This window comes from Adelges cooleyi, unplaced genomic scaffold (genome assembly GCF_023614345.1).
Source record: "Adelges cooleyi isolate 19-005CV unplaced genomic scaffold, UGA_ACOO_1.1 ACOO_flye_CR_arks_rails_tigmint_CR_PRNA_247, whole genome shotgun sequence".
Taxonomy (NCBI): Eukaryota; Metazoa; Arthropoda; class Insecta; order Hemiptera; family Adelgidae; genus Adelges; species Adelges cooleyi.
The window spans coordinates 1,725,159-1,748,565 of NW_026095912.1; the positions used below are offsets into that span (position 1 = coordinate 1,725,159).

The following is a 23,407-nucleotide window of genomic DNA, read 5'->3' on the forward strand; positions in this document are numbered from 1 at the left end:
ATTCGTCCGTAGCCATACTTAATACACGTAGTAATTTTATGTAACCGTTCGCCCAAGTTTTATTTGTTATTCAAATTTTACATTTATTTCATGGATTATTAAAAGCGGTAGATGTAAAAAAAAAAAAAAACATCTGTGCGCAAAAATCGTTTGCCAATAGTAAATCCGATTGGAAAAATTGACAACTCGCGGTTTGTATAATATAACCTTCCGTTTTTTTTTATAAAACGTTATACTAAAAGTGCACACACAAAAAAATAGTTGAGAAATTCGAATATTGACAATTTTTTATAATATTTTGTAGTTGTATCGACGTATTTTTCTGCTTGAAAAATATTCATCGATGGCACTTGCCGGTAAAAAAAAAAAGCCAGTACAATGGTGTTGGGGCATAGTGGGGACGGAGAAGTCACAGGTCTACAGATTTTATTATAACTGAAAGTGATAAAATCACTTTTAAATAAACGCTTCAATGCGAATCTGTGGATAGTAAGTTCAAACTAGTTATAGCGGTTTAAAAGATATCGTAGGACCAGCAATAATGTACTTAAAATTTAATATTTAGTCTTGTGCAGGGTGGATACGATAAGGGTTGATCGTCTATCAATAAAAATGTACTGTCATAGTTACCTATATATCGTAATTAACAATATAATGAAAATATTTTCATTACCTGTTCACTGTTGATTCACACACACATAGCAACCTAGAAACTGACTACGGTCAAAGTGTAAATTTACACTACTTTTGGGGTTTTTCCTTAACAAAAAAAAATGTTGACTACAGATTTTTGAGAAAATTGTTTATGTTATGTTCCATTTTAGACCTACCTTTGGTCTTATTTTCAGATCTAAATCTCTAAAACTTTGCTTGAAAAAATGAAATAAAGAAAACAATTCTATCCCTTCTAAGGTAAAGGGCTTATGATATTTTTTTGGTTTGTTAAGTATTATCGATAGTACTGTGTTTAAAGAACAGTTCATATAAATTTGGAACTTTTTCGACTATTTTTAAAAAAGTTATAGAGCATCGTAATTTTAAGTTGAAAAATTTGTAAATTTTTAAGGTGTTTTCCCGATTTTTATGGGGAAGGGGTGACTTTTTATTAATTTTTGGCCTAATGAAGTTCCTTTCAGGTATGATTTCTGATCTATAGAGTTGCTACACGAAGAAATGGGTTCAGCAGTTTACGAGATATCGTGGGTCAGGTGTCAAAAATAAAAAATAAAATAAAATCACATCATTGTAAAAATAATACCTTCTCAGCTCCGCATCGAAGCTAAAATATATATCAAATCATATACATATTCTGTTCACTAGTGCTGTAATTGTATGTGTTCCGAATAAATTGCCGGCTTGTAATTCCTTATAACCTTCAAATTATTGTTTAAATAAAAAATTGTGTCATCAAATGCCCGCACGGAAAATAGAAAAACAAAATTTAACGGAAACGATTTTATAAAATCAAAATACTTTAAGTTAATAAACATGTCCTTCAATATTTAGAGTAGGACCTAAGTATGTTAATTATTGACCATCAATAATTATTTTTTTTTTTTTAATCAGAATCCACTACACTTAAATAATATTTATATTCTTAATTTTAAATAATACCTATATACGTCCGTAATATTACACACAATTTAACAGAAAATAATTGATATATACTTAACTTTTTAAAATGTTTTTTTTTAATTACCAGTGTATTTATTTTTTTAGAACACAATATCTATAACAATAAACAATGTTACACTAAAGATACTATTCAAAACACATTACAATATTGGACAGCCTAATTGTGTAGGCTGATTCGCATCATATGGTTTTCAATCATCATTGATAGGTAATCCTCCCCGTTTGAATAACATCAAAAATCCTGGTTCAGCAGTCATGTCAGCAGGCATATGCATGTTATCAGAAGCGAACACGATTACTGATTCTACGAGATTGTCACTGAGAAAACCCGGAATACGTCTACATTTGTAATCTACCAAAATCAGAAGGGGCTTATACAATATACAGTATTGAGAAACGCTATTTTTATTTTTTAAATCGAATAATTTATTATCTAAAATATAACTGATACCTATGTACTTTAATAATATTACATAATATTTAACAGAAACTAATTGATTAAAATTTATTTTTTTAAATGGTTTAAAAAATTGTCAGTGTATTTATTTTTTATGCTAACAATATCTATAAAAACAAACAAAGAAGACACTATTAATCACTTATTATTTCACTCAACAACTAATCACTTTCAACATCATCAATGATAGGTGGTAATCCTCCCTGTTTGAATATCATCGTAAATCCAGGCTTAGCAATCATATCAGCAGGCATATGCTCATTATCAGAAGAAAACACGATAACCGCTTCTTCTTGATTACTACTCAGAATACCCGGAACACGTCTACAATTGTAATCTACCAAACGCGCCTTCTTTTGGTCATTTTGTAATTGTGTGCCCCTTATACCAGATGGCCAGCTTTTTTCATCATACTTTCCTATAATAGCGTCCGCAACTCCACGTGTGCATCGTTTATGACGAAGTATATGATCAACGACTTCCTAAAGAAAACAACAGCTCATTTTTTTTGTTTTTTTAAATTGTTTTTTATGCAAAACTTACCAGAAGCGAACCGTCAGGTGACATTATCAACAAATCCCATCTAAGAACTTCAACTATTTCTAAGGATTGGTCTAAACCATAACTACTATGGTCAATATAATACAATCCTCCTGGCTTTAAAAACATCACAAATCCTGGTTCAAAGATCGTGCTAAGAGGCATATGTATATTATAAATAGCTAACACGAGGACAGCTTCTTCTCGATTGCCTTTGAGAAAACCCGGAATACGTCTGCATATATAATTTTTTATACGGTACTCTTTTTTTTCAACGTCGTAGAACTTGCTCGATATACCGAATGGCCAGTTACTTTCATTATATTTTGAAACAATATCGTCTACACAGTTAGGTGACCATCTTCTTCTAATCAACTCATTCTTAACTTGTTGCTTAAAATTAAAATAACGGTTAATATTTTTTAAATTTTTTTTCAATTGTTTACATTTTTTTACTCAATAGTTACCAGTAAGGAATCGTCAGCCGACCGTATTAAATAATCACTATCTTGAATTTTAACTTCTTCAAAGAAATTCACCCAGTCCATAACGTCAATAGTTGAATATGCCAAACGGATGACTCTATCATTATCCATTCCAATGATCTAAAAAATATAAGGATATGTTGATAATGATAGTTATCAAAGATGATTGCTAAGTAAGTACCAATTTTAAGTCAGCAAACGAAAAAAAAAATACTATACAGTCTATAAATAAATAAAATAATACACAAATATTCCCTTTTGGGAGAATGGGTTTGTTACTACAAAATATAAAGAATAATTCGTGAAAAATTAAGTACTCATTTAATTATTTTTAAAAAAGTTACAGCTTTCCTTGATTTAAAAAAAAAATTATAGGAAAGGAAGGTGTTTTTCTCGATTTTTAGGGTGAAAGGATGAAATTTGTTATATTTTTTCCCATCAGACTACCTTTCAGGTATGATTTCTGATGTTATTTTGTACAAAAGAAAATATGAATTTAGCGATTTTTAATTAGTTGAACTATTTTGTTTCAAACACAGGTTTATATTTTATAAGTAGTTGTGGAAAACATGATAATTACCTCATCATCAGCAGAATTAACGGTTGCAAGATAATATATCAAACATAACGAAACAAAAACTATTAAATTCATTTTATAGTTATAAAGTTTAAACGTTCAAAAAGCTTAAAGACTTTTAACCAACTGAGTAGAACTCTTTAGTGTAGTATCATAGTTGTTAGTTATTGTTTCTGAACAATATAAATTTTTTTTTTTTTTTGTACTTGTTATTGACACTGTATATTTCTGCAAAAACACAAAAAAAAGGAGTTTTATTTGTTAAACTCGATGTACTGCGGTATTCGTTTGGTTAAAAAACCTTTAGAACAATGACAATTCGTGAAATATATTTTGATTTATCGACTACAACAGTGTAAGTTGAGGAGACACATGTGTTAAAGTAAGGTATTTTTTTTACAACGATATATTTTATAGTTTTTTTGGTCGATGGGAAAAGTATTGGTTTTTAAAACATAGATGTGTTCGATTTCATATTTCATTGTAAGTTGACATAAATCCCTGAACCACACATACAATATTCAAAAACGCTATTTTGTCTTTGTAATATTAGAATAATTTTAATAATACAAATAAGATATTCTGTCATCTTATACAGTCATACTTTAAGATGTATATATTAACTACAAACATAAAAAGGGAGTACAGTGGGGTAGGGACATAATGGGGACAGGGATTCGCCACTATCCAGTTTTAGAGAAATTATTATTACTAAAATTCATTAAGTCACTTTCAAATAAACGCTTCGGTGCGAATCTATAGTTTGTATGCTTAGACCAATATCGTCCACACCGAAAGTCATAATATGATGGTAGTACGATTAAAAAATTAAAATAAACCTTTTATTGTAACATAATATTATTCACAAAAAGTGGGAATTTTCGCACGGAGATATACACTTTTATACTTTTAATAAATATAAATAGTTTGACTAATCATATGTAATAGGGACAGTTATCAGTAGTATATTTTTTCTATATTTAAAATAGTGTTAAACGTTTTAGAATTTTAACATATATATTTAAGATATGTACTATATAGAATAGTAGTGCGACCCAAAAACAAACAACGTTGCATTTTTTTTTTTTTGCTTTAATGTTAAAACTTTTTTTAATGCTCATATTTTTTGGCACGCGGGTAAAATAATATGTTTTTTGCAATCCCAAACGTTTGAAATTTTCATAGGTACATGTGTCAATATTAAAGGCTGGTATGAAAGTTTTAAAAAGACATAATGTGTATAAATCAGTAGATATTCCATAGGCATTGGCTGTACATATTGTATACGGGATTTTATTGTAAACGTACTATACAGGGTGATTCTTTTAATGCCACACCACAGACACGCCACTAACATGTTTGTCTTTAGACTGATATTTATCTTGGATATGGTTAAGTGTTGGATCAATTAAAAATTTACTCGGCCATTCTCGCAAAATGGCCACAAAAGTGGTCACGTTTAGTATTCAATAATGCATTGAAGGCATGAATGTTTTACATTTATTTGAATTCCTCCAGGATTCACTAATGTATACCTACTGACTGTCGTTTCAGCTTATGGTCAATAATGCAATTTAGAATAAATACAATACACACACATAAGATATGCTTATAATATCTCAAATTCACAACACAATGATTGGAAAATGAAACTCGATTATGAATATAACTTCAAAAATTAACTATCTAAAATACAAACAACACACATATTTGGCCTTTAACCTTATTGCAATCAATAGTTTAGAATCTAATTGTACACTATTTTAAAAGACTGTGGGCATTACGTGATTACAAAAAATCGTTTAATTAACTTTTCAAAATGGTTTATTTAATTTTCTGTGTATTTGTTTTGCAAGACAGCGTTATCCATAAAAATAAATAAAGTAGTTACTATTGAATAAACATTACATTATTGGACAGTTAGAACTCGCCAACCATTCATTGATAGGGAATGCTCCCTGTTTGAATACCATCAAAATTCCTGGCTTAGCAATCATGTCGGCAGGCATATGCGTATTATCAGAGGCGAACACGATTACTGCTTGTTCTTGATTATCACTGAGAATACCCGGAACACGTCTACATTTGTATTTTCTTAAATATTCCTTCGTTATGGGATTTTGTAATCGTGTGCCCCTAATACCAGATGGCCAGCTATTTTGATTATATTTTCCAACAATAGCTTCCACAAGTACACGTGGCCATTTTTTCTCGAGCAATAGACGCTCGGCGCTTTCCTATAAATAATAATAACGGTTAATTTTTTTAAATATTTTTTAAATTGTTTATCATGCAAAACTACCACAAGGGAGCCGTCAGGCAACGGTAGCAATAATTCCCAATTAGTAACTTCTACTTGCATCAAGATATCTTCCTTATGTTTAAAATATTCCAGATTAATATAATCCAACGCTCCCGAATTGAATAACATCAAAAATCCTGGCTCAATAATCATATCAGCAGGCATATGCGTATTATCAGTAGCCAACACGATTACTGCTTCTTCTCGGTAGCCACTGATAAAACCAGGAACACGTCTACATTTGTATTCTTTCAAAAGTCTCTTCTTAGTGGCGTTTTGTAATTGTGTATTCGATATAACGGATGGCCAGTTACTTTGATAACTGTTTCCTACAAGATCGTCCACAAATTTAGGTGACCACATTCTTTTTATCAACTTCGTCTTAACGTGTTGCTTGAAATGAAAACAACAGTTAACGTTTTTAATTTTTTAAATTGTTTTTTTATGCAAAAATTACCGGAGTGGAATCGTGAGCCGACATCAGCAGTTTACTAGAATCTTGAATTTTAACTAGTACTAATTTTTTTGACCATGATATGACATCAGCAAGTGAATATGCAGAGCTGTTCGGTGTGTCCACTTGTATGCCCTGAAAATAATAATGTTACGTTGAAAGCATCACTTAATTATTTTACTCTTTTAAATCATTTTTTTTATTTTTTTTGTTTCATTAAAAAAAAATAATAATAAGAAAGCCATTTTCTTAAGAATAATTTGCTGAAAATTACGACTGGTCGTTAACCAGATTTGGATAATTAATTTTTATAATACAAAGGTTAAAGGGTTGGATGGGTGGTGAAGTGCAGTAGGGTAAGCGCGTAGAGCTATTTTTATCTGGCGAATTATCTAAAGAATATTCTGTGCAAATTTAGTACTCGTATGATTATTTATGAATATAAGTTACAGAGTTTTGTGATTTAAAAAAAAATGTGTATAAGTATTAGATATTTTTCTAGATTTTGAAAGTGAATGGGTAAAAAAATGGGTATTTCTTGCACAATACTTTTCATGTCAGACACGATTTTTGATATTATTTGGCACAACAACAAAATTAATTTTGGCAATTTTTAATTTTTTAACTGTTTTGTTCTAAAATTGCAGTTTTATAATATTATATATTTATACTAATTACTATAATCGTCATTCTGGTATTACCTTATGTTTAAAGTTACATTAATTTAATAATTATACAATAAATAATCTAGAATTATTCATAATTGTCAAAAACATCATAATTACCATGGTGACGTGAGCAGAATTAGCTGTTGCAATATAATTTATCAGACACAATAAAATAATATATTTTATATTCATTTTGTATTTATATAGTTTAAATGCTATAAAAACGCTTGAATCCTTTTGACTAACTGAAAAAATGTTTTCTTATGCTCAACAATAGCAAGTCGAACTTATAGTAGTTGTTTCTGAATAATATATTTTATTCTCGTCTCCAACTGTCTTGGTTGTTTCCATTTTATTTTACTGAACAAACACAAGCATTTTATTATAAAAACGCGATTTTTGTTAAAAATGATATACTTAGGTAATAATTTGAAAAAAAAATTACATTTCGTAAAATATATTTTGATTTGTCGCCTATATCAGAGACGGATTTTAGCAGTAAGATGAACAGGCACGTGTGTTAATGTAAGGTATTTTTTTACAACAATTAAACAATAGGTAAGAAAAGGAAGAACAGTGGTGTCGGGGCAGAGTGAGGGCGAAGAGGGGAAAAAGTAATAATAATTTTGAGGCTATTGGCGGGTTTGATTTATTATAATATGGACGGCAGAAATCCACGAACAAAACGTACAGTATAATATACAGAAACACTGTTCTGATTTTCTTTAAAATTTAAAATTAGAATATTTTTAATATCACACGTAAAACATTTTACTTTTGAGTCGAAAAATATGAAAAGTTCACTAGTTTATAATAGTAAAATTACTTATACTATTAATTGGTATACTATTCTACATACAAAAATAATAACCACTGATTATTGTCACAATTACATATCTTCTTATATCCTTTTTCTCCTATATCTTCTTGCAAAACTTCTAACTTTTTGTGAAAAATATGAAACAGTTCATTAATAGGTAAAATTTGTGATTTATAAGGTTGCTACTCAAAGGAATTAGACAAGTATTAAAAAAGTGACAATGTATACAGACACTTTTCAATTCAATTAACTGTTGTAACTAGTTACATGTACACATACATAAAATATGATTATAATATCTCAAATTTACAACACAAAGAATTAAAAATCAAACGCAATGTGTTACCCTATTGTGAATTTAACTTCGGTAATTCACTATCCAAAATTTTAAAACATATTTAGCCGTCAACCTTAAAGCAATTTATGGTTTAGTATCATATTTTATGACTTTAGGTATTACATCGGTAATAATGCACACAAAATAATTGATTTAACTTTTTAAAATGGTTTATTTAAATTCCAATGTATTTATTTTGTAAGCTAACATTATCCATAAAAATAAATAATAAAGATACTATTGAAAACACATTATTGTATTGGACACGGAATGCCCATTTGTGTGAGCACATGATTCTTATAACTTATATGGGTAGGAAATGCTCCATTTTTGAATATCAACAAAAATCCTGGCTTAGAAGTCATAACAGAAGGCATATGCTCATTGTCAGATGCGAACACGATCACTGCTTGTTCTAGATTGTCACTGAGAAAACCCGGAATAAGTCTATATACATATCCTGAACATTTGTAATTTTCAATAATACATTTCTCCATTTCGTCATTTTGTGATTGTGTGACCGTTACACCAGATGGCCAGCTATTTTGATTATATCTTCCAACAATAGCTTCCACAAGTACACGTGGCCATTTCTTCCGACGCAATATACGCTCAACGCTTTCCTTTAAATAAAAACAATAATAATTAATTTTGTTAATATTTGAATTTGTTTATTGTGCCAAAATTACCACAAGATAAACATCAGGCAACGTTAGCAACATTTCCCATGCAGTAATTTCTACTGGTTTCAAGTCATCTTCCAAATATTGATAATCTCCAAAATTAATGTAATGTAACGCTCCCGGACTGAGTAACAACAAAAATCCTGGATAACCGATAAATTGGGCAGGCATATAGGGATTGTCAGCAGCAAACACGATTACTGCTTCTCCTCGATTGCCTCTGTGAAAACCCGGAACACGTCTACAATTGTATTCTTCCAAAAGTCTCTTCATATCGTCATTTTGTAATTGTGTACCCGATAGAACGGATGGCCAGTTCCTTTGGTAATTTTGTCCAATAAGATCGAACACAAAATTAGGTGACCACTCATTTTTACATACTAATACAATCTTAACGTAACGCTTGAAATAAAAACAACGGTTAATGTTTTCAATTTTTAAAATTGTTTTTTATGCAAAATTACCAGAAAGGTTTCAGCAGGCGACGTCAGCAGTTTACTAGGATCTTTAATTTTAACCATTGCCAATTGTTCTGACCATGATATTATGTCGTCAAGTGAATATCCAGAACGGTACGGGGTGTCTGTTTCCACTTGAATTACCTAATAATTAAAATAATGTTACGTTGGTAATTATCCAAAACGAGTACACAGTTATTTCCAATTTTAATTAAGACAACGAAAAACAATAGAAAACGAAGAAAATAATAGGTTAAATTCGGCCATTAACTTTTTACCACTAGGGGTAAACTTACTTGAGCGAAGATCAATTTTAAAACAAAAATAAAAAATTAGAGTATAAGAATGGAAACATTTAAAACTGCATAGAAAAAAAAACTTTTTAAAATTGTAAACGTATTTTTTTCAGCTGACCAGAATAAAAACCCTATTGGGGATTACTAAAAAAATCAGTTCAATGCGTGAGGTGCACTAAAATACAATTTTCTTAAATGAAAAACTCCCTTCTTAAAACTGGATTTGAAAAGGCCTATTATTTTCGAAAACAATTGATTCTCACATTTTTTTCAACTTAAAAAACTTTAAACGGTATTTCCAAATGTTTTAGTACAGCTACTCAAAAACTAAGGAAAATTAATAATATTGTATGGTAAAAATAGATAAAAATTTATACTTATATTCGGGAGAAAGGGTTTTATATTTTTGTGGTTTGTCAACGGATATGGTTAGTACTAAATCTAAAGAAATTTTCGTTCAAATTTAATACTCATTTGATTATTTATAAAAAAAATTATAGCGTTCGGTGATTTATAAAAAATATGCATTAATGTTAGATGTTTTTCTCGATTTTGATGGTGAATGGGTAAAACTTAGTTATGTTTTGCAAAATATCTTCCATTCCTGACACGATTTCTATTCTTATTTGAGTTTTGACACAAAACAAAATCGATTTATAACAGTTTAACTCTTAAGTTTATATTTTATACATACTAGGTATAAAAATTATTTACCTGGTATATTAAGAAATGACTAAATTTAAAAAATTATAAAACAAATAACTTGAAATTATTTATCAGTAATTGTCAAAAACATCATAATTACCTCCTCAATCTCAGTTGAATTAACTGTTGCAGTACAATTAATCAAACACAATAAAACAATATGTTTTATATTCATTTTTTATACGACTACTTTAAATGTTATAGAACGCTTGAACACTTTTGACTAACTGAATCAGATTTTTCTTATGCTCAAAAACAACAAGTCTAAGGTAAAGTAGTTGTTTGTGAATAATATATTTTTTTCCGCGCTACTTTTTGTCACTGTATTGAAAAAAACGTAAAAACAAAACAAAAAAAAAAAATGTTCCTGTACTTAAACGCCGTGCTTTTCTGTACGCAAAGAATATTACTAAGATTACTCGTGTACAAATTTATCAGTTTGAAAAAAAACTACAGATATCTGATTTGAATATACGATTACCTCTATATAAATGCATGACATTCAAAAGTAATAATTAAAAAAAAAAAAAAGCGGCTCTTGTAACAATTACAATATTTTATTAAGTTGCCTTTATTCGATTTACCAAGCCAACTTGTAAATAACAATGCTTTTTTAGCTTCAGTGCGGAGCTGAGAAGGTATTGTTTTTACAATGATGTGTTTTTATTATTTTTTTTTTTTTCGTGACCTGACCCACGATATCTCGTAAACTGCTGAACCGATTTCTTCGTGTAGCAACTCTGTAGATCAAAAATCATACCTGAAAGGTACTTTATCAGGCCAAAAATTTAAAAAAAGTCACCCCTTCCCCATCAAAATCGAGAAAAACACCCAACAAATTACAAATTTTTCAACTTAAAATCACGATGCTCTATACATTTTTTAAAAATAGTCGAAAAAGTTCCAAATTTATATGAAATGTTCTTCGAACATAGTACTATCGATAAACATTAACAAACCAAAAAAACATCATAAACCCTTTTCCGTAGAAGGGATAGAATTTTTTTCTTTATTTCACTTTTTCAAGCAAAGTTTTAGAGATTTAGATCTGAAAATTAGACCGAAGGTAGATCTAAAATGGAACTATAACAAATGCAATTTTTGAGAAAATCTGTAGACCAGTTTTTTTTTATTAAGGAAAAACCCCAAAAATAGGGTAAATTTGCACTTTGGCCGTAGTCAGTTTCTGGGTTGCTATGTTTGTGTGTGAACCAACAGTGAACAGGTAATGAAAATATTTTCATTATATTGTTAATTACGATATATTGGTAACTATGACAGTACATTTTTATTGACACACGATCAACCCTTATCGTATCCACCCTGCACAAGACTAAATATTAAATTTGTTTAACAAAGACAAGTAGTTTTATTACACCAGTCATCACAATTCGCATAAAATAATAATTTAGTAAATAAGATCAACCATTATCTCAAAACATTTTATTGTGTTCGGTCATCGGTGTACTCGCCTATGGGACAATGCGAGCAAAAATAAGAATTTTATGGGCTAACGGTCTTTGGGACACCGAAGAAATATGACAATATTTAGGAGAAAAAGGAATATCTTTACAAAGTCATAGCTAATGAACAGATAGGTGAAAATCAAAAATTCAAACGATAACATATTTTAAACATTTTTTCCTACAAATTTATGGAATTAAAATCATATGTTGTCATTTTAAGAAGTGAACTTGGACCCTTTTTATCGTATAAGGGATAGAGATAACAATTTTCAAAGTATTGAAAAATATAGTACCAAGTGTATCTAAAAAAATAGGAAAAAAATAATATTTAAAATATTAATATTTTCGTAGAAAACTAGTGTCTTACCCAAAATGAATCACCCTGTATAAAAGACCTAGGAGTACTGTGTTTTCACACAAATATTTTTCACCGTTGTTAGTGTCTTATTTTTTTAGTTTCGGGACGATGTGAATAACATAGCTATGAGTAATAGCTCACACAATACACTTCTCCAAATTAATGCACAACCACGACAACAATTTTACAAATTTGAAATTCACCACACAATAATGTATTGAAAAATAATATAAAATATGTAGGATGAGTATTTGTACTCCGAATTATTCTTGTAAAAGAATTTGTACCCCCCTAATATATGATTAGGTTTCATCTTATCTTTTGGATGCTAATTTGGAAACACTACACCTCGCTTTAATTGTTTTTTACTGTGCTGGTGTATACTGTGGTTTGGACTTTACCGGTCTGAACATACTATCCACAGATTAGCATCGAAGCGTTATTTAAGAATGATTTTATCACTTTTAGTTCTAATAAAAACTGTAGACCTGTGACCTCTCCGTCCCCACTATGTCCCGACCCCACTATACTGGCTTTTTTAATATCACTTTGTCACGGTATAACATATTATTATAATAATTTAAATTTTAGATACCTATTTGTTTAGCTCGGTATAAACTATTGGTACAATGTTCGATACCTTGGGCTCCAACAACACCACAAAGACTGTTATTACCCATAGTTAAAAGGTGACTAATGTATTGGGCGTTTATTTTACTGAAAGTTGTAGATTTATATTATCTACCAAGCTTTTATTTGTAATATTCACCTTTATACCAAACTCGGAAACTTATATTATGTTCAATACAAATTTTTCTTACAAAAATTCCCTCGTTGTACTATTTTTAAGACTAATTGAAATGTAAACATTTCAACAATTAGTAGTTAGCTTATAAATTAAAAAAATGTATGCAGTTTTTGTTAAGTATTAATAAAATCATAATACATATAAAGAAGTCGGCCCGTAAAATGGTACTGAGAAATAATTTAAAGTATTAAATATATGAAGTCGGACAAGTATTTTATATTAAAAATACTTGTCAGGAATTATTGAAAGCTATTATAAGAATTCAAATACGGCGTATGAATAAAACTCGTTTGGGTTGAATTATGATTGATAATATCAAAAGGGATCAAAGATCTCTTAGTCTAAGTACAATCTAAGTTGTAGTACATGAGCAGAAAAATATTGTGCACGTGTATTGTTCAAATAATAAAGTGTTTTCTCGTTAAACTAAAAAAATACTTAAGTTACCAGTGTAGAATTTACAAAAAGTGCTGCCGTATATTATATTGAGTTAACTTTATAAATTAAACATGTTTGTGGCGAAAACTTTTTATTTGTTTATTTTAACCGTAGTTCTTATAATTTAAATTAGACTAAAAGTAGATGTAACTTGAGTATACTGTATAGTGTAAATCTATTAGATGTCAGATTTTTTTAAATTTATTCTAACAGAAAAATAATTTTCAGGGGAAAAAATTACTGCACTTGAAAATAACAATATTGATAATGTTATAAAAACTATTGGTAGTATATCGACTTGTGTCGGACATAAAACAGTTCAAACAAAGTAACAATGTTTAAGACTGTTATACCTATTTAGTTTATGTATTACTCCACTGTCATAATATTGTCACGGTCAACTGTTATGTCTTATTCAGGGCAGGGCAATCGCATTTATGTAAACAGTGGAAATGGTAACACACAAGTGTTTTTCAAGTAAAAAAAAAGTTGTGTTTTCGCCGTGGCGAAAATTCGTTAAACAATACTTTCATAAGAAATCATATTTGCCAATTTTTGTTTACTTTTATAAGCTCGGTTACACTTTTGAAACACACGCGCCGATGGGCAAAATCTTACAAACACCTCACTTTTCAAAAATAAATTCTACATGTATACAGAGCCATATCATTAATTAATCACCCTGTATATACATATCTATATACATACCCGTGGGATTCTGACGACAAGTGAACTTATTGGCCTTAAATGAGACCTATAAATTTTCCACCAACTTTTGTTGCGTTATAACCTTCTAGTTTTTAATATAAAAAGTTATATTAGGAAGGTTATTTTTTTTTTGAACGGTACTTTGGTGTCGCTTCTAATTTTGAAAAACGTTAGATCATTATGATACAGCTTGTACACGGTAAATATGTACAAGCATATTCAATGGCGTTTATAAGACATTAGAAATCAATGTTCAAGATTATCGCGAACGTGCTCGCTGCAAAAGCCTGTGTGCAATAACAATAAAAAAGACAAAAAAAAAAAAATGTTTTCTTTAACATTTTAAAGACATTCAAAGTCGTTTCGGTAGGCGTACGACTTGTACAAGTCTTACCTCGTTACCGTCTTGTGTGTATATATATAATGTAATATAATGTATACACACCACAGTTTACCGGGTGGTAATAATTAAGGTCCGTTTCGATTAAGGTAATGTACTCCGGCCGAAGAAAAAGGATAGTCCATACCATTGCTACATAATGTGTACTTGTGTTTATTTTCTTCTTTTTTTTTTGGCGGCCATCCATTGGGCATATAAATTCGTTTTCCGGCCGTTTAATCGCGGATTCCGTCGGCACTTGAATATCATTATTTTTTTATTGCCCGCTCCGAGAGTCGTCGAAAATAAAGGCCAACAACAATATAATACCTAATGTATATACACATTGCAGTTGTTGTTCAAAGGCCGTTTTACTTTTCCAACCGCCCACCGACAAACACAGTAACTTTTTCGCTTCGAGAGTGTCTTTCACCCCTTCCACCCTTTCCCCCGTTCTTCCAAATTTATTAACGAATTCGGTAAAATCAATACTTGTCAGACGACCGACCGTCACAGTGATAATATTTCTATAGATGATAATACTCTCCTCTACAATTAGATGAATTCAGTATACATTGGCGAAAAGCCTGTTTACACACTACAAACACCAGTGGTATTCCTCTCAAATGGCAACTTTCTTGTTATGATCGACTTAATCGCAGGATTGATTTTTGAAATTTATATTCAACTCATATTATTCGATAAATTAATTTTTGTCAACAGAAAAAAATAATATATATATATAATTATTACTGTACAACTAAAGATAAATTAAACGGGCAAAAGCCGGGGTAAAATAAGTTATTTTGCTTCTAAGTAACCGTTGAGTTGGTTGTTTGAATTATTTTAACTTTTACCCTAACAATCAATGAAATCTATATGCAGCAAAGGTTATAAGAGTGTGATTAAAAAAATTGCAGACCCTACAGGTGGACAACAGGTGGGAGGGGCAGGATTAAAAAAAAATAATATTGTTTACAATAAGTAAATAAAAAATTTTCATTTTAAAAAACGTTAACGCGATGGAATTGATTGCGGTACAGTAAAGAAGCATTTGAATCTATCTCATGAACAGCCCTACTAATCACTGCTATGGAGAAACCTGAGAATTTGTCACTATTTCTGACTTGCCTTGAAGATTGTCCATTTAGGTTGTCAATGAATTTTGTCAATCAGAATCACAGATACGTTTGAATAACAAAGATAAAAAATATCGCAATTAATTGCCATTTTCTCGACCCCACCTGTCTTGTCACAACGACTAAGACTGACCCGTCCAAGGCTGGTACCGTCATAGAGATAGGTCACTTGAAAAAAGCAACATTGGAATAGTATGCCAACAGCATTGTCTGCTAAGAGATGTTTTTTTGGAGAAATACCATTCGATCAACAGTAAATCAAAAAACTATCCTCCACATAACTACAGGGATTAAACGAATTTGAAAAAAAAACTATTTATTTTTCTTCAAACGTTTGGGGGGGGGGGATAGTTATTGCAACATGTCAACGAATATGTGTAACGATTTTTGGTGAGGGTTTTTAGGTTTTATCTAAATTTATTCCACTTAATGTCCACGGAATTTCACGTTTCAACAGAACAAGACTTGTTGGACGGTAAATTTTCTTGGAAATTTTGGCGGATTCACAAAAGCTATTGTCGTTATGTTGCCGGCACTGTTTTGGGGGGGGAAGGTGGTCGTTTATTGTTAGACACGGTCCGGCCGAACGGCGAAATGACAAATATTTTACAACCAGAGTTTTGCCAATATGAAGCGGCCGGGGGAAAACGGTTGCCGGAGAAAGTCACGCGGATTTGTGAAATATTAAACGGACCGTCCGGACCCGCGGGTGACAGGCAATAATTTGCCGGACCCTTGACCCTCGTCCCCTTTCTAGAACTTGGCCGGTGCCACTGCTGTACATTCGCCGTGTATTCCCGAGGGATGACCAAACGCCCCTCCGTCACGCTGGACAAGCCGTTTCTTACATAAAATATTACCCTGTTGTTTATCAAATGTAAATTACATCGCACGTTGACAAGTTAATTTTTTTCGCTTTTATACCGTTTTTGGCCTTTTTTCTTTTTTTTTATGGACAACTGTTTTTTCCCATTTTGTTTTTATGCCCGATCGTGTAATATACTCGGGAGACCATTATTTTCGGTTTGATTGATTTACAATCGACGGGAGGGCCAAACGTTGGGGGCCGGGCGAAAATCATTTCATCGTTTCCAACAATGCCGAACCGTACAACGTGGTGGTCCGAAATAAAACAGTCCGAGCATATAAGTATATGAAATTCCATCCAAAATATCATATATTTTTTTTGGGATTTCATAACAGGTGTTTTTGATCTAAAACCACTGTAAGACAAGTGAAACGCGTTCTACGAGGAATGTTAAGTCTCTGAAAAATTGACAAATGAATGGAAGGCAGGAAATCGCAGTTAAGGGAGGGGAGTGAAGGAGAGGAATATTAACACGACCGTGAACTTTCTTATGAATATCTTATAGGTACCAAGGGGTATATTATATGTTACTTAGGTCATCATCTGATGACACATAAAGGTACTATAAGATTACATTATATATCATACTTTCCTTCAAGGGAAAAACTGAGGTGTTTATTCAGGCATACATTTTATTATGTCCAGTAATTTTTCCTATGAAATAATAGTTTCAGCTAAAGAACAAGTTTAAAACAAAATCCTTATAATATATTTCAATGACCGAAAATTTTATAATTCAATATTCTAATGAACAATATTTAAATCACAAGGTGTGTTATTAAGTGGTATTCATCACTTTGCTCTGTGGACATAATCGGTTGGTTCCACTATCGGCCATTTGGTAGACTATTATTGTTATTAATCATTGCAGCCCGGCACCAACAGCGGGTGAAATCAATCTAATGTGTATTTTTGGGTAAAAAAAAAAAAAACACTTATAGCAATCTTTTTAATTGTATTTGTCCCACCCGGACTTTTATCTTTTGTGTGTGTGCATATTTTACTATATGATCGTTGGGCGGGATAAAACGTTTCACGGCTGAAAATCGCAGTGTATTCGTTACATGTCAAAGGACCGTGCGCGCACAGTCGGTACTTGTTTAATGGATAATATTCATTTTTGGTCAAGTACCCCGACCGGATGGGGAGAGGGTGGTTGGGGCTAGGGGAGGTGTCATTGTTGTGACGAAATCTCTAGAGATGAAAACGAATATGTGTGTGTGTGTGTGTGTATCATGTACGTATATGCATCATCATACACTAGGGTGAACACGCGTACTACACGCATGTAGTGTATATAAATGCGTAGCTATATCGGCCTTTTAAATGGATGAATAAGTGGACGCGTTATGAGTGCCGGAGGCCCTTTGGTTAGGTCCCTCGTGTATCAAAACAGATTGCCATATTTCATTACCGACCGGACGGTGCTTAAATTCGCGGGGCAGAGACTTGGGTGTAAGAAGTGTGAAATAATCGAGTAGCAAGTGTACACACACACACACACACACAGAACGGTATACGAGTGTGAGCATAATAAAAATAGTGTACAGTGCTTTGTATAATAATATGTTCGATATATACATATATATATATATATATATATATTGTAAGGAAAATGCAGATTGGATGATTGAAAGTAGGGGTCGAAACCCCTTTGTCGCGTACCGTATATTATATAGCAGCATAGGCGTCCGGTCCGCTCACTACTGCAGTACATATACATGTAAATATAGTAACTTTTTTTTTTATCCCCTTGGTCACTTTACTATATAACGAGAAATTTTTTATTTTATCAATTCTCCCCGGCGACCGTGTCGTGTTTCCGTGTTGTGTAAACAACATTATCCCGAAATGTCTTCCTTTTATGGTGTTTTCCATCTCGCTCACTCTCACTCGATACGATTTTACCGTGTCAGAATGGAAACAAAAACTATCCCTCGGCCAAAACACATATTATCTTCTGTATCGATCACGCGCCATGGGATGCGTTCAATAAATGATCGTAGGCCGGACCGACTATAGTCGACCCTTAACGCTATTAGAGGTCATCGACAACGATAATTAGTTACCCTCGGTTGTTGGGAAACTCGAAAAAATTACATATCGAATATGGATTTCGCAAAATATTCATTTTTATACTTAAGACCGTGAAAAATAAAATTGCATTTTGCACTTTCAAACATACGCTCTGATGCGATAGCTGAGAAGGTTTCTATATTCATTGGGGATTTGCTTTACAATTGATTGAAATCCACGTGCTTCACAAAATGGCGATACAGTTAGAAAGCTGCGAGTCAATCGAGTATGTCCAATAATTCTAGTGATCAACACTTGGTTTTTTTCTAGCTATACCTGTAGACCGGATCCATTCGTATGTGTGATTTTTAATTTCATCGAGTCTTGAATGAGACATTTTAGGTCACCGTGTGGCTGAATGTTGATAATTTCAGCAGACTGGGAGGAAATTGCTTCAGATAACTTTGACCTGAATACATAAGGTTTGTGGAAATTGCTTGTGAAAGGGAAGAATCACATGGAAACGCCTAGACTGGAGTATATAAAACAGATCACGAAGGATCAAAGATGCGATTCTTACAACTTTAAAAACAAAATAAAAGCGGACGACAGAAACGAATTGAGAAAGACTGCAAACAAACCTGAGGATTGATAACAAAAGAGAGATCCAAACCGACAATCGCCGTCAGACTTTTAAGAACTTTGTTTGATTGTAACTGCGTTCAGTTTGAACTGTTTTGTTGTTGCTGATTTTTTTTTTTTTAGATTTTTCTTGTCTTAAATATTTCTTTCACTACCAACGGCGGGTAGGGGAACATCTTTTCACTTCTTCATCTTTTCAAAGATCTTGGCTTCTTTTTCCTCGTCGTGGTCGGCCTACTCGCACGGAGAGACGCTCTAAAGCGGATAGGTATAATTTATTATTTAATCAAATACTTGTTTGACTGCCAACGACGACGAAGCGAAGGAGTGGAGAAATATTACATTTTCATCCCGAACACGTGACGATGGTTGGAGACGTGGCGGATGCGACTTTGTGTTTTCGTTATCTCCGGTGTGTATACGTGGAAATATACACCGTGGTGTACTCGCATAGTACTTCTGGCGGATCCGAGAAGAAAAGCTAATATTTAATGCAAGTGACAAAATCAGAGGCGTTTGTTGTAATCCGGCGAGTTGCGTGTGCAAAAGGGGACTGTATGGCGGCGGTGGCGGGGAGGCCGTCGGAGGGAGGGTAGGAGACGAGGCCATTTTAGACAACCCTTTACAGCTTAAAACGAATATGTTTATTCGACGTGAAAACCCATGCGTTTAGTTTGCAAAAGTTCAAAGGGCTTTTCCAGTCAGATGTACATTAATTTTCCACGCCGCTGAATAGGATTGCATTAATGAGTTGAACAAGAGTTGATACGTTTAATGGTATACACACTCGCCCGTGTAATATCCGATCCGTCCCCGCGCGCGCTACACGCAAAATAATAATATACATTACACACTCGCTAGTACGCAGACAATGTACAGGGCGATCGGTTAACTGCGACCCAGTCGATATCCCAAAACGTATAAGCCTATATTATTATAACGTGGACAAGTCCATGGGCTGGATACAAGTAATTTCAAATCGCAATTTTTAAATTACAATTTCACTTTCACGTGATAAGAGATAAGATATTAGAATATAGTGATAAGAGATTAGAGAGAAATGATAAGAGATAACATATCCATGATTCAATGTTTTCCGCTGAGAGGAGAAATTAATAACTAGATTTTTTTTTTTTCTTAATCATTCTTTTTCGCACTTTCTTAGTTTTTTAGTTAGCCCAAACTGAATATATGTATTTTCCAACAGTACAGTCCCATCGTCTGTGTGTTTATAAACCTTATGGACATCATATTTTTAAACCATAACGTAAACGTTTAATTGATTTTTTCAATTGGGAGTAATTCTTGAGTAAATTTTGACTTGTCGAAAACTAAATTTCAATGTAGTGTAATTTTTGTCTGAGCACATTACTCTACCACACGCCATCCTAAATTGTAAGTTTAAAAAGTAACTATCCAAAACTAGCTGTAGACCAGTCAAATGTTCAACGAATTATTCTTAATTTAAAAAGTCAATTGAGTATACACGGTTCCGTTTGAGATTCAAAAGTTGATAGAGCTCTGGAAATTACTGAAAAAGGTAAGTAAATATCTCATCAAAACAAAAACACAATGGTTTTCAAAAAAGAAAAACTTAAAAAAAATATCCTTAATGAATCACACTGTATGATCAAATATTTTCATAGTCGGTCATAGAGTTTGGAATCTAGCTAAAATAGAGCAGTCAACGCACTCTAGCCGTATCTAGTTCAACTACCAAACTTTTTTACCGCAATTCTATATTTTTTTTTTTAAGAACTTATACACATACGAAGATATATTTTTTATTATTTAATTTTCTACAATCCCATAGAAAACTTACAACAGCTTGGCCGTCCGACAGAATTGACAAAGCGATTCGTAGTCCGGGAACGTCTCTTCGGGTTTTCAATAGGAGTGCAAACATTTTAAGCTGGTCAAATATTTGTCTTCGACCAGGTCGTCCGGGTCTTCTTAACCAACACTTACATATCCAGAATAATTTATTACTGTACACAACGCTGCGCAGAAAATCGATGCCAAAACACATTCAATTCATCATTCCGAAATTGTTGTGTTCCTATTATTTGCTCTGTTGATGTTATAATAATAGATAACTTGAGATTTTTTCCCTTTTCCAGGCGTAGGTTTTTGATGTAAGGACTGATTATTTAGATAATTTTTCTCATACTCTCCCCTGGCACTACCAACGCTCTACCACTGACCGTTATGTATTACTCGAAAATATATTCTGTTAATTAATTCGAAACCTTATTAAGGGCTAGCCTCGGAGGCGACTAATTTTAAAAAAAATTATAATAAAATAATAATAATTATTAATGAACTCGGTCGAGATTGCATTTTGTTAGTGTTGCCGTTACGCTGTTATAAGCTGCTGTTAGCTGTATACAATATACGACGTGGCATAACCCTACACCGGCTTTGTGCATTAACAGAGTTAAATCCCGTGCACGACATAATAATATAATATTCGCGTTTCGGATTAATAGGAGACGTCGAGAAGGGGGTCGGGAGGAAAGGAGGTCAGAGGAAAAAAATGCTCTGGCGCATAATTCGTTAATGTGATTTCCGTGTGAAGTAGATTAAACATTTAATACTCTCCCCAACAGCGGCACCTCGGTCGCATATGTACACCCGAGACATATAGTGTATATTGATAGTCGCTAATGTTTTTTCGAGTCTCTCGCCAGTCACTCGGCCTGGCTTTGAATGTATACAATATGTACATATACATTTTTTTTTTTTATTTAACCCTCTTCATTGTATGTGTATAATAATAATAATATATAATATTATAATGCTCGCGGGGCCACGACCCTCTCCGACCGGTCGCGTACACCGAGGGTTCTTCACCGAGCAGCCGATTATTAAATACCAACATTACGTTGTAAAATAATTCGTCACAGTTTCCTGATTATGTAATTTATTATCCTCGAGCAGAACGTACAATGTGTACAGTATATATATATATATTGCACATAATAATATGCGCCGACGACTTTTTGCCATTTTCGATTTTGTATCCGATTCAGACAAATTGCATATGGTCAATAATACCCGAAATGGGGGAGACGAGACGGATAATTTATTTATTAGTCGATCCGAAGCGAAAGAAACATTAAATAAAAAAAAAAAAACTGCATAAAAATTACACGTTATCGCTAAAAGTATTCAACATGTGGCCATTGGGTCGGCACTTCTGCCGGCGGCGAATTCGTTAAAATGATTAAAACTTTTTTATTTTTTTATACCTCTCTTCCGTGTAGCGAACCACTCGAGCGCAACGAGCTAAACATAATGTTTATAGAGTTAATCCGCACGCGCGGAAATTTGCGCCACGGAGAGACGGTGACTTCGTGGAAGCACGAACGAGGATGGACGGAGCAGACCAGAAGAGATAAAGGAGACTGGGGAAAACTCTGGGAATTTCGTGGTTCTGTATAAGAGATCACTCGGGCTAAGCCTAAAATAGCAGAGGTAAAATGATCAAGACAAAGCAGTGAAGATATTTCTGTGGCGTAATATGGTCGATGACAGCGTAGGCGGTTTTGAGTAGAGGGTAGTCTAGGATGGTCCCGACTCCTGAATGCTTCCTGAGTAGTACAGGATCTACGGTTTTCACAAATCGTCTCAGATGTCTTTGGATTGACGGGAATATGAATTATGGCTGAGGGTTTGTCGAAAATGTTCGTGAAACGTCTTAGCAAAGGGAATTGTAGGGGATGAGGTGGCGAAAACGTTAATTAATGGACAACTGATGAGATGCTATAAGACACGTGCTTCAATGATTCACCCGAGCTTGACCCAATTGTTCTATTCTTCGAATAAAAGATGCGGATATTCATTTTTTATTAAGTAACGCACAAATTGAATTACGGTACCTAAAAAAACTCGACAATGTCAGTTCCTAGAAAGAACACTACCGATATGAAGTTGAGAAAGTTTCGATTTACTTTCCGCGTATCCTACGGGAAGTAATCGAGGTAAGTATAAATTCGTTAAATGTCCGAGCTGTAAAATTAACTTGCTAACGAGAAATACGTGACGAGGAGAAAATGCACGAAAGCGTATTTTATATGGAGTTGATGACTGCGAGACCACTCAGACTTGAGACGCCCACCCCTTACTTTTTCTTCTTCGTCGAGTCAGATTAAATCGATTAAATCAT

The 23,407-nt window shown here is 32.7% G+C and overlaps 1 protein-coding gene across 1 annotated transcript; it reads right to left on the reverse strand.

Moving 5' to 3' along the window:
* Nucleotides 1-2,173: 2,173 nt before the first annotated feature.
* On the reverse strand, nt 2,174-3,230 carry LOC126836981 (uncharacterized). Its single transcript, XM_050570706.1, has 3 exons — nt 3,100-3,230; nt 2,636-3,025; nt 2,174-2,574 (listed from the first exon to the last, which is right to left on the reverse strand). Exons 1-3 carry the CDS (start codon nt 3,226-3,228, stop codon nt 2,254-2,256), a joined length of 840 nt encoding a protein of 279 aa, XP_050426663.1. The 5' UTR covers nt 3,229-3,230; the 3' UTR covers nt 2,174-2,253.
* Between the last annotated feature and the right edge of the window lie 20,177 nt (nt 3,231-23,407).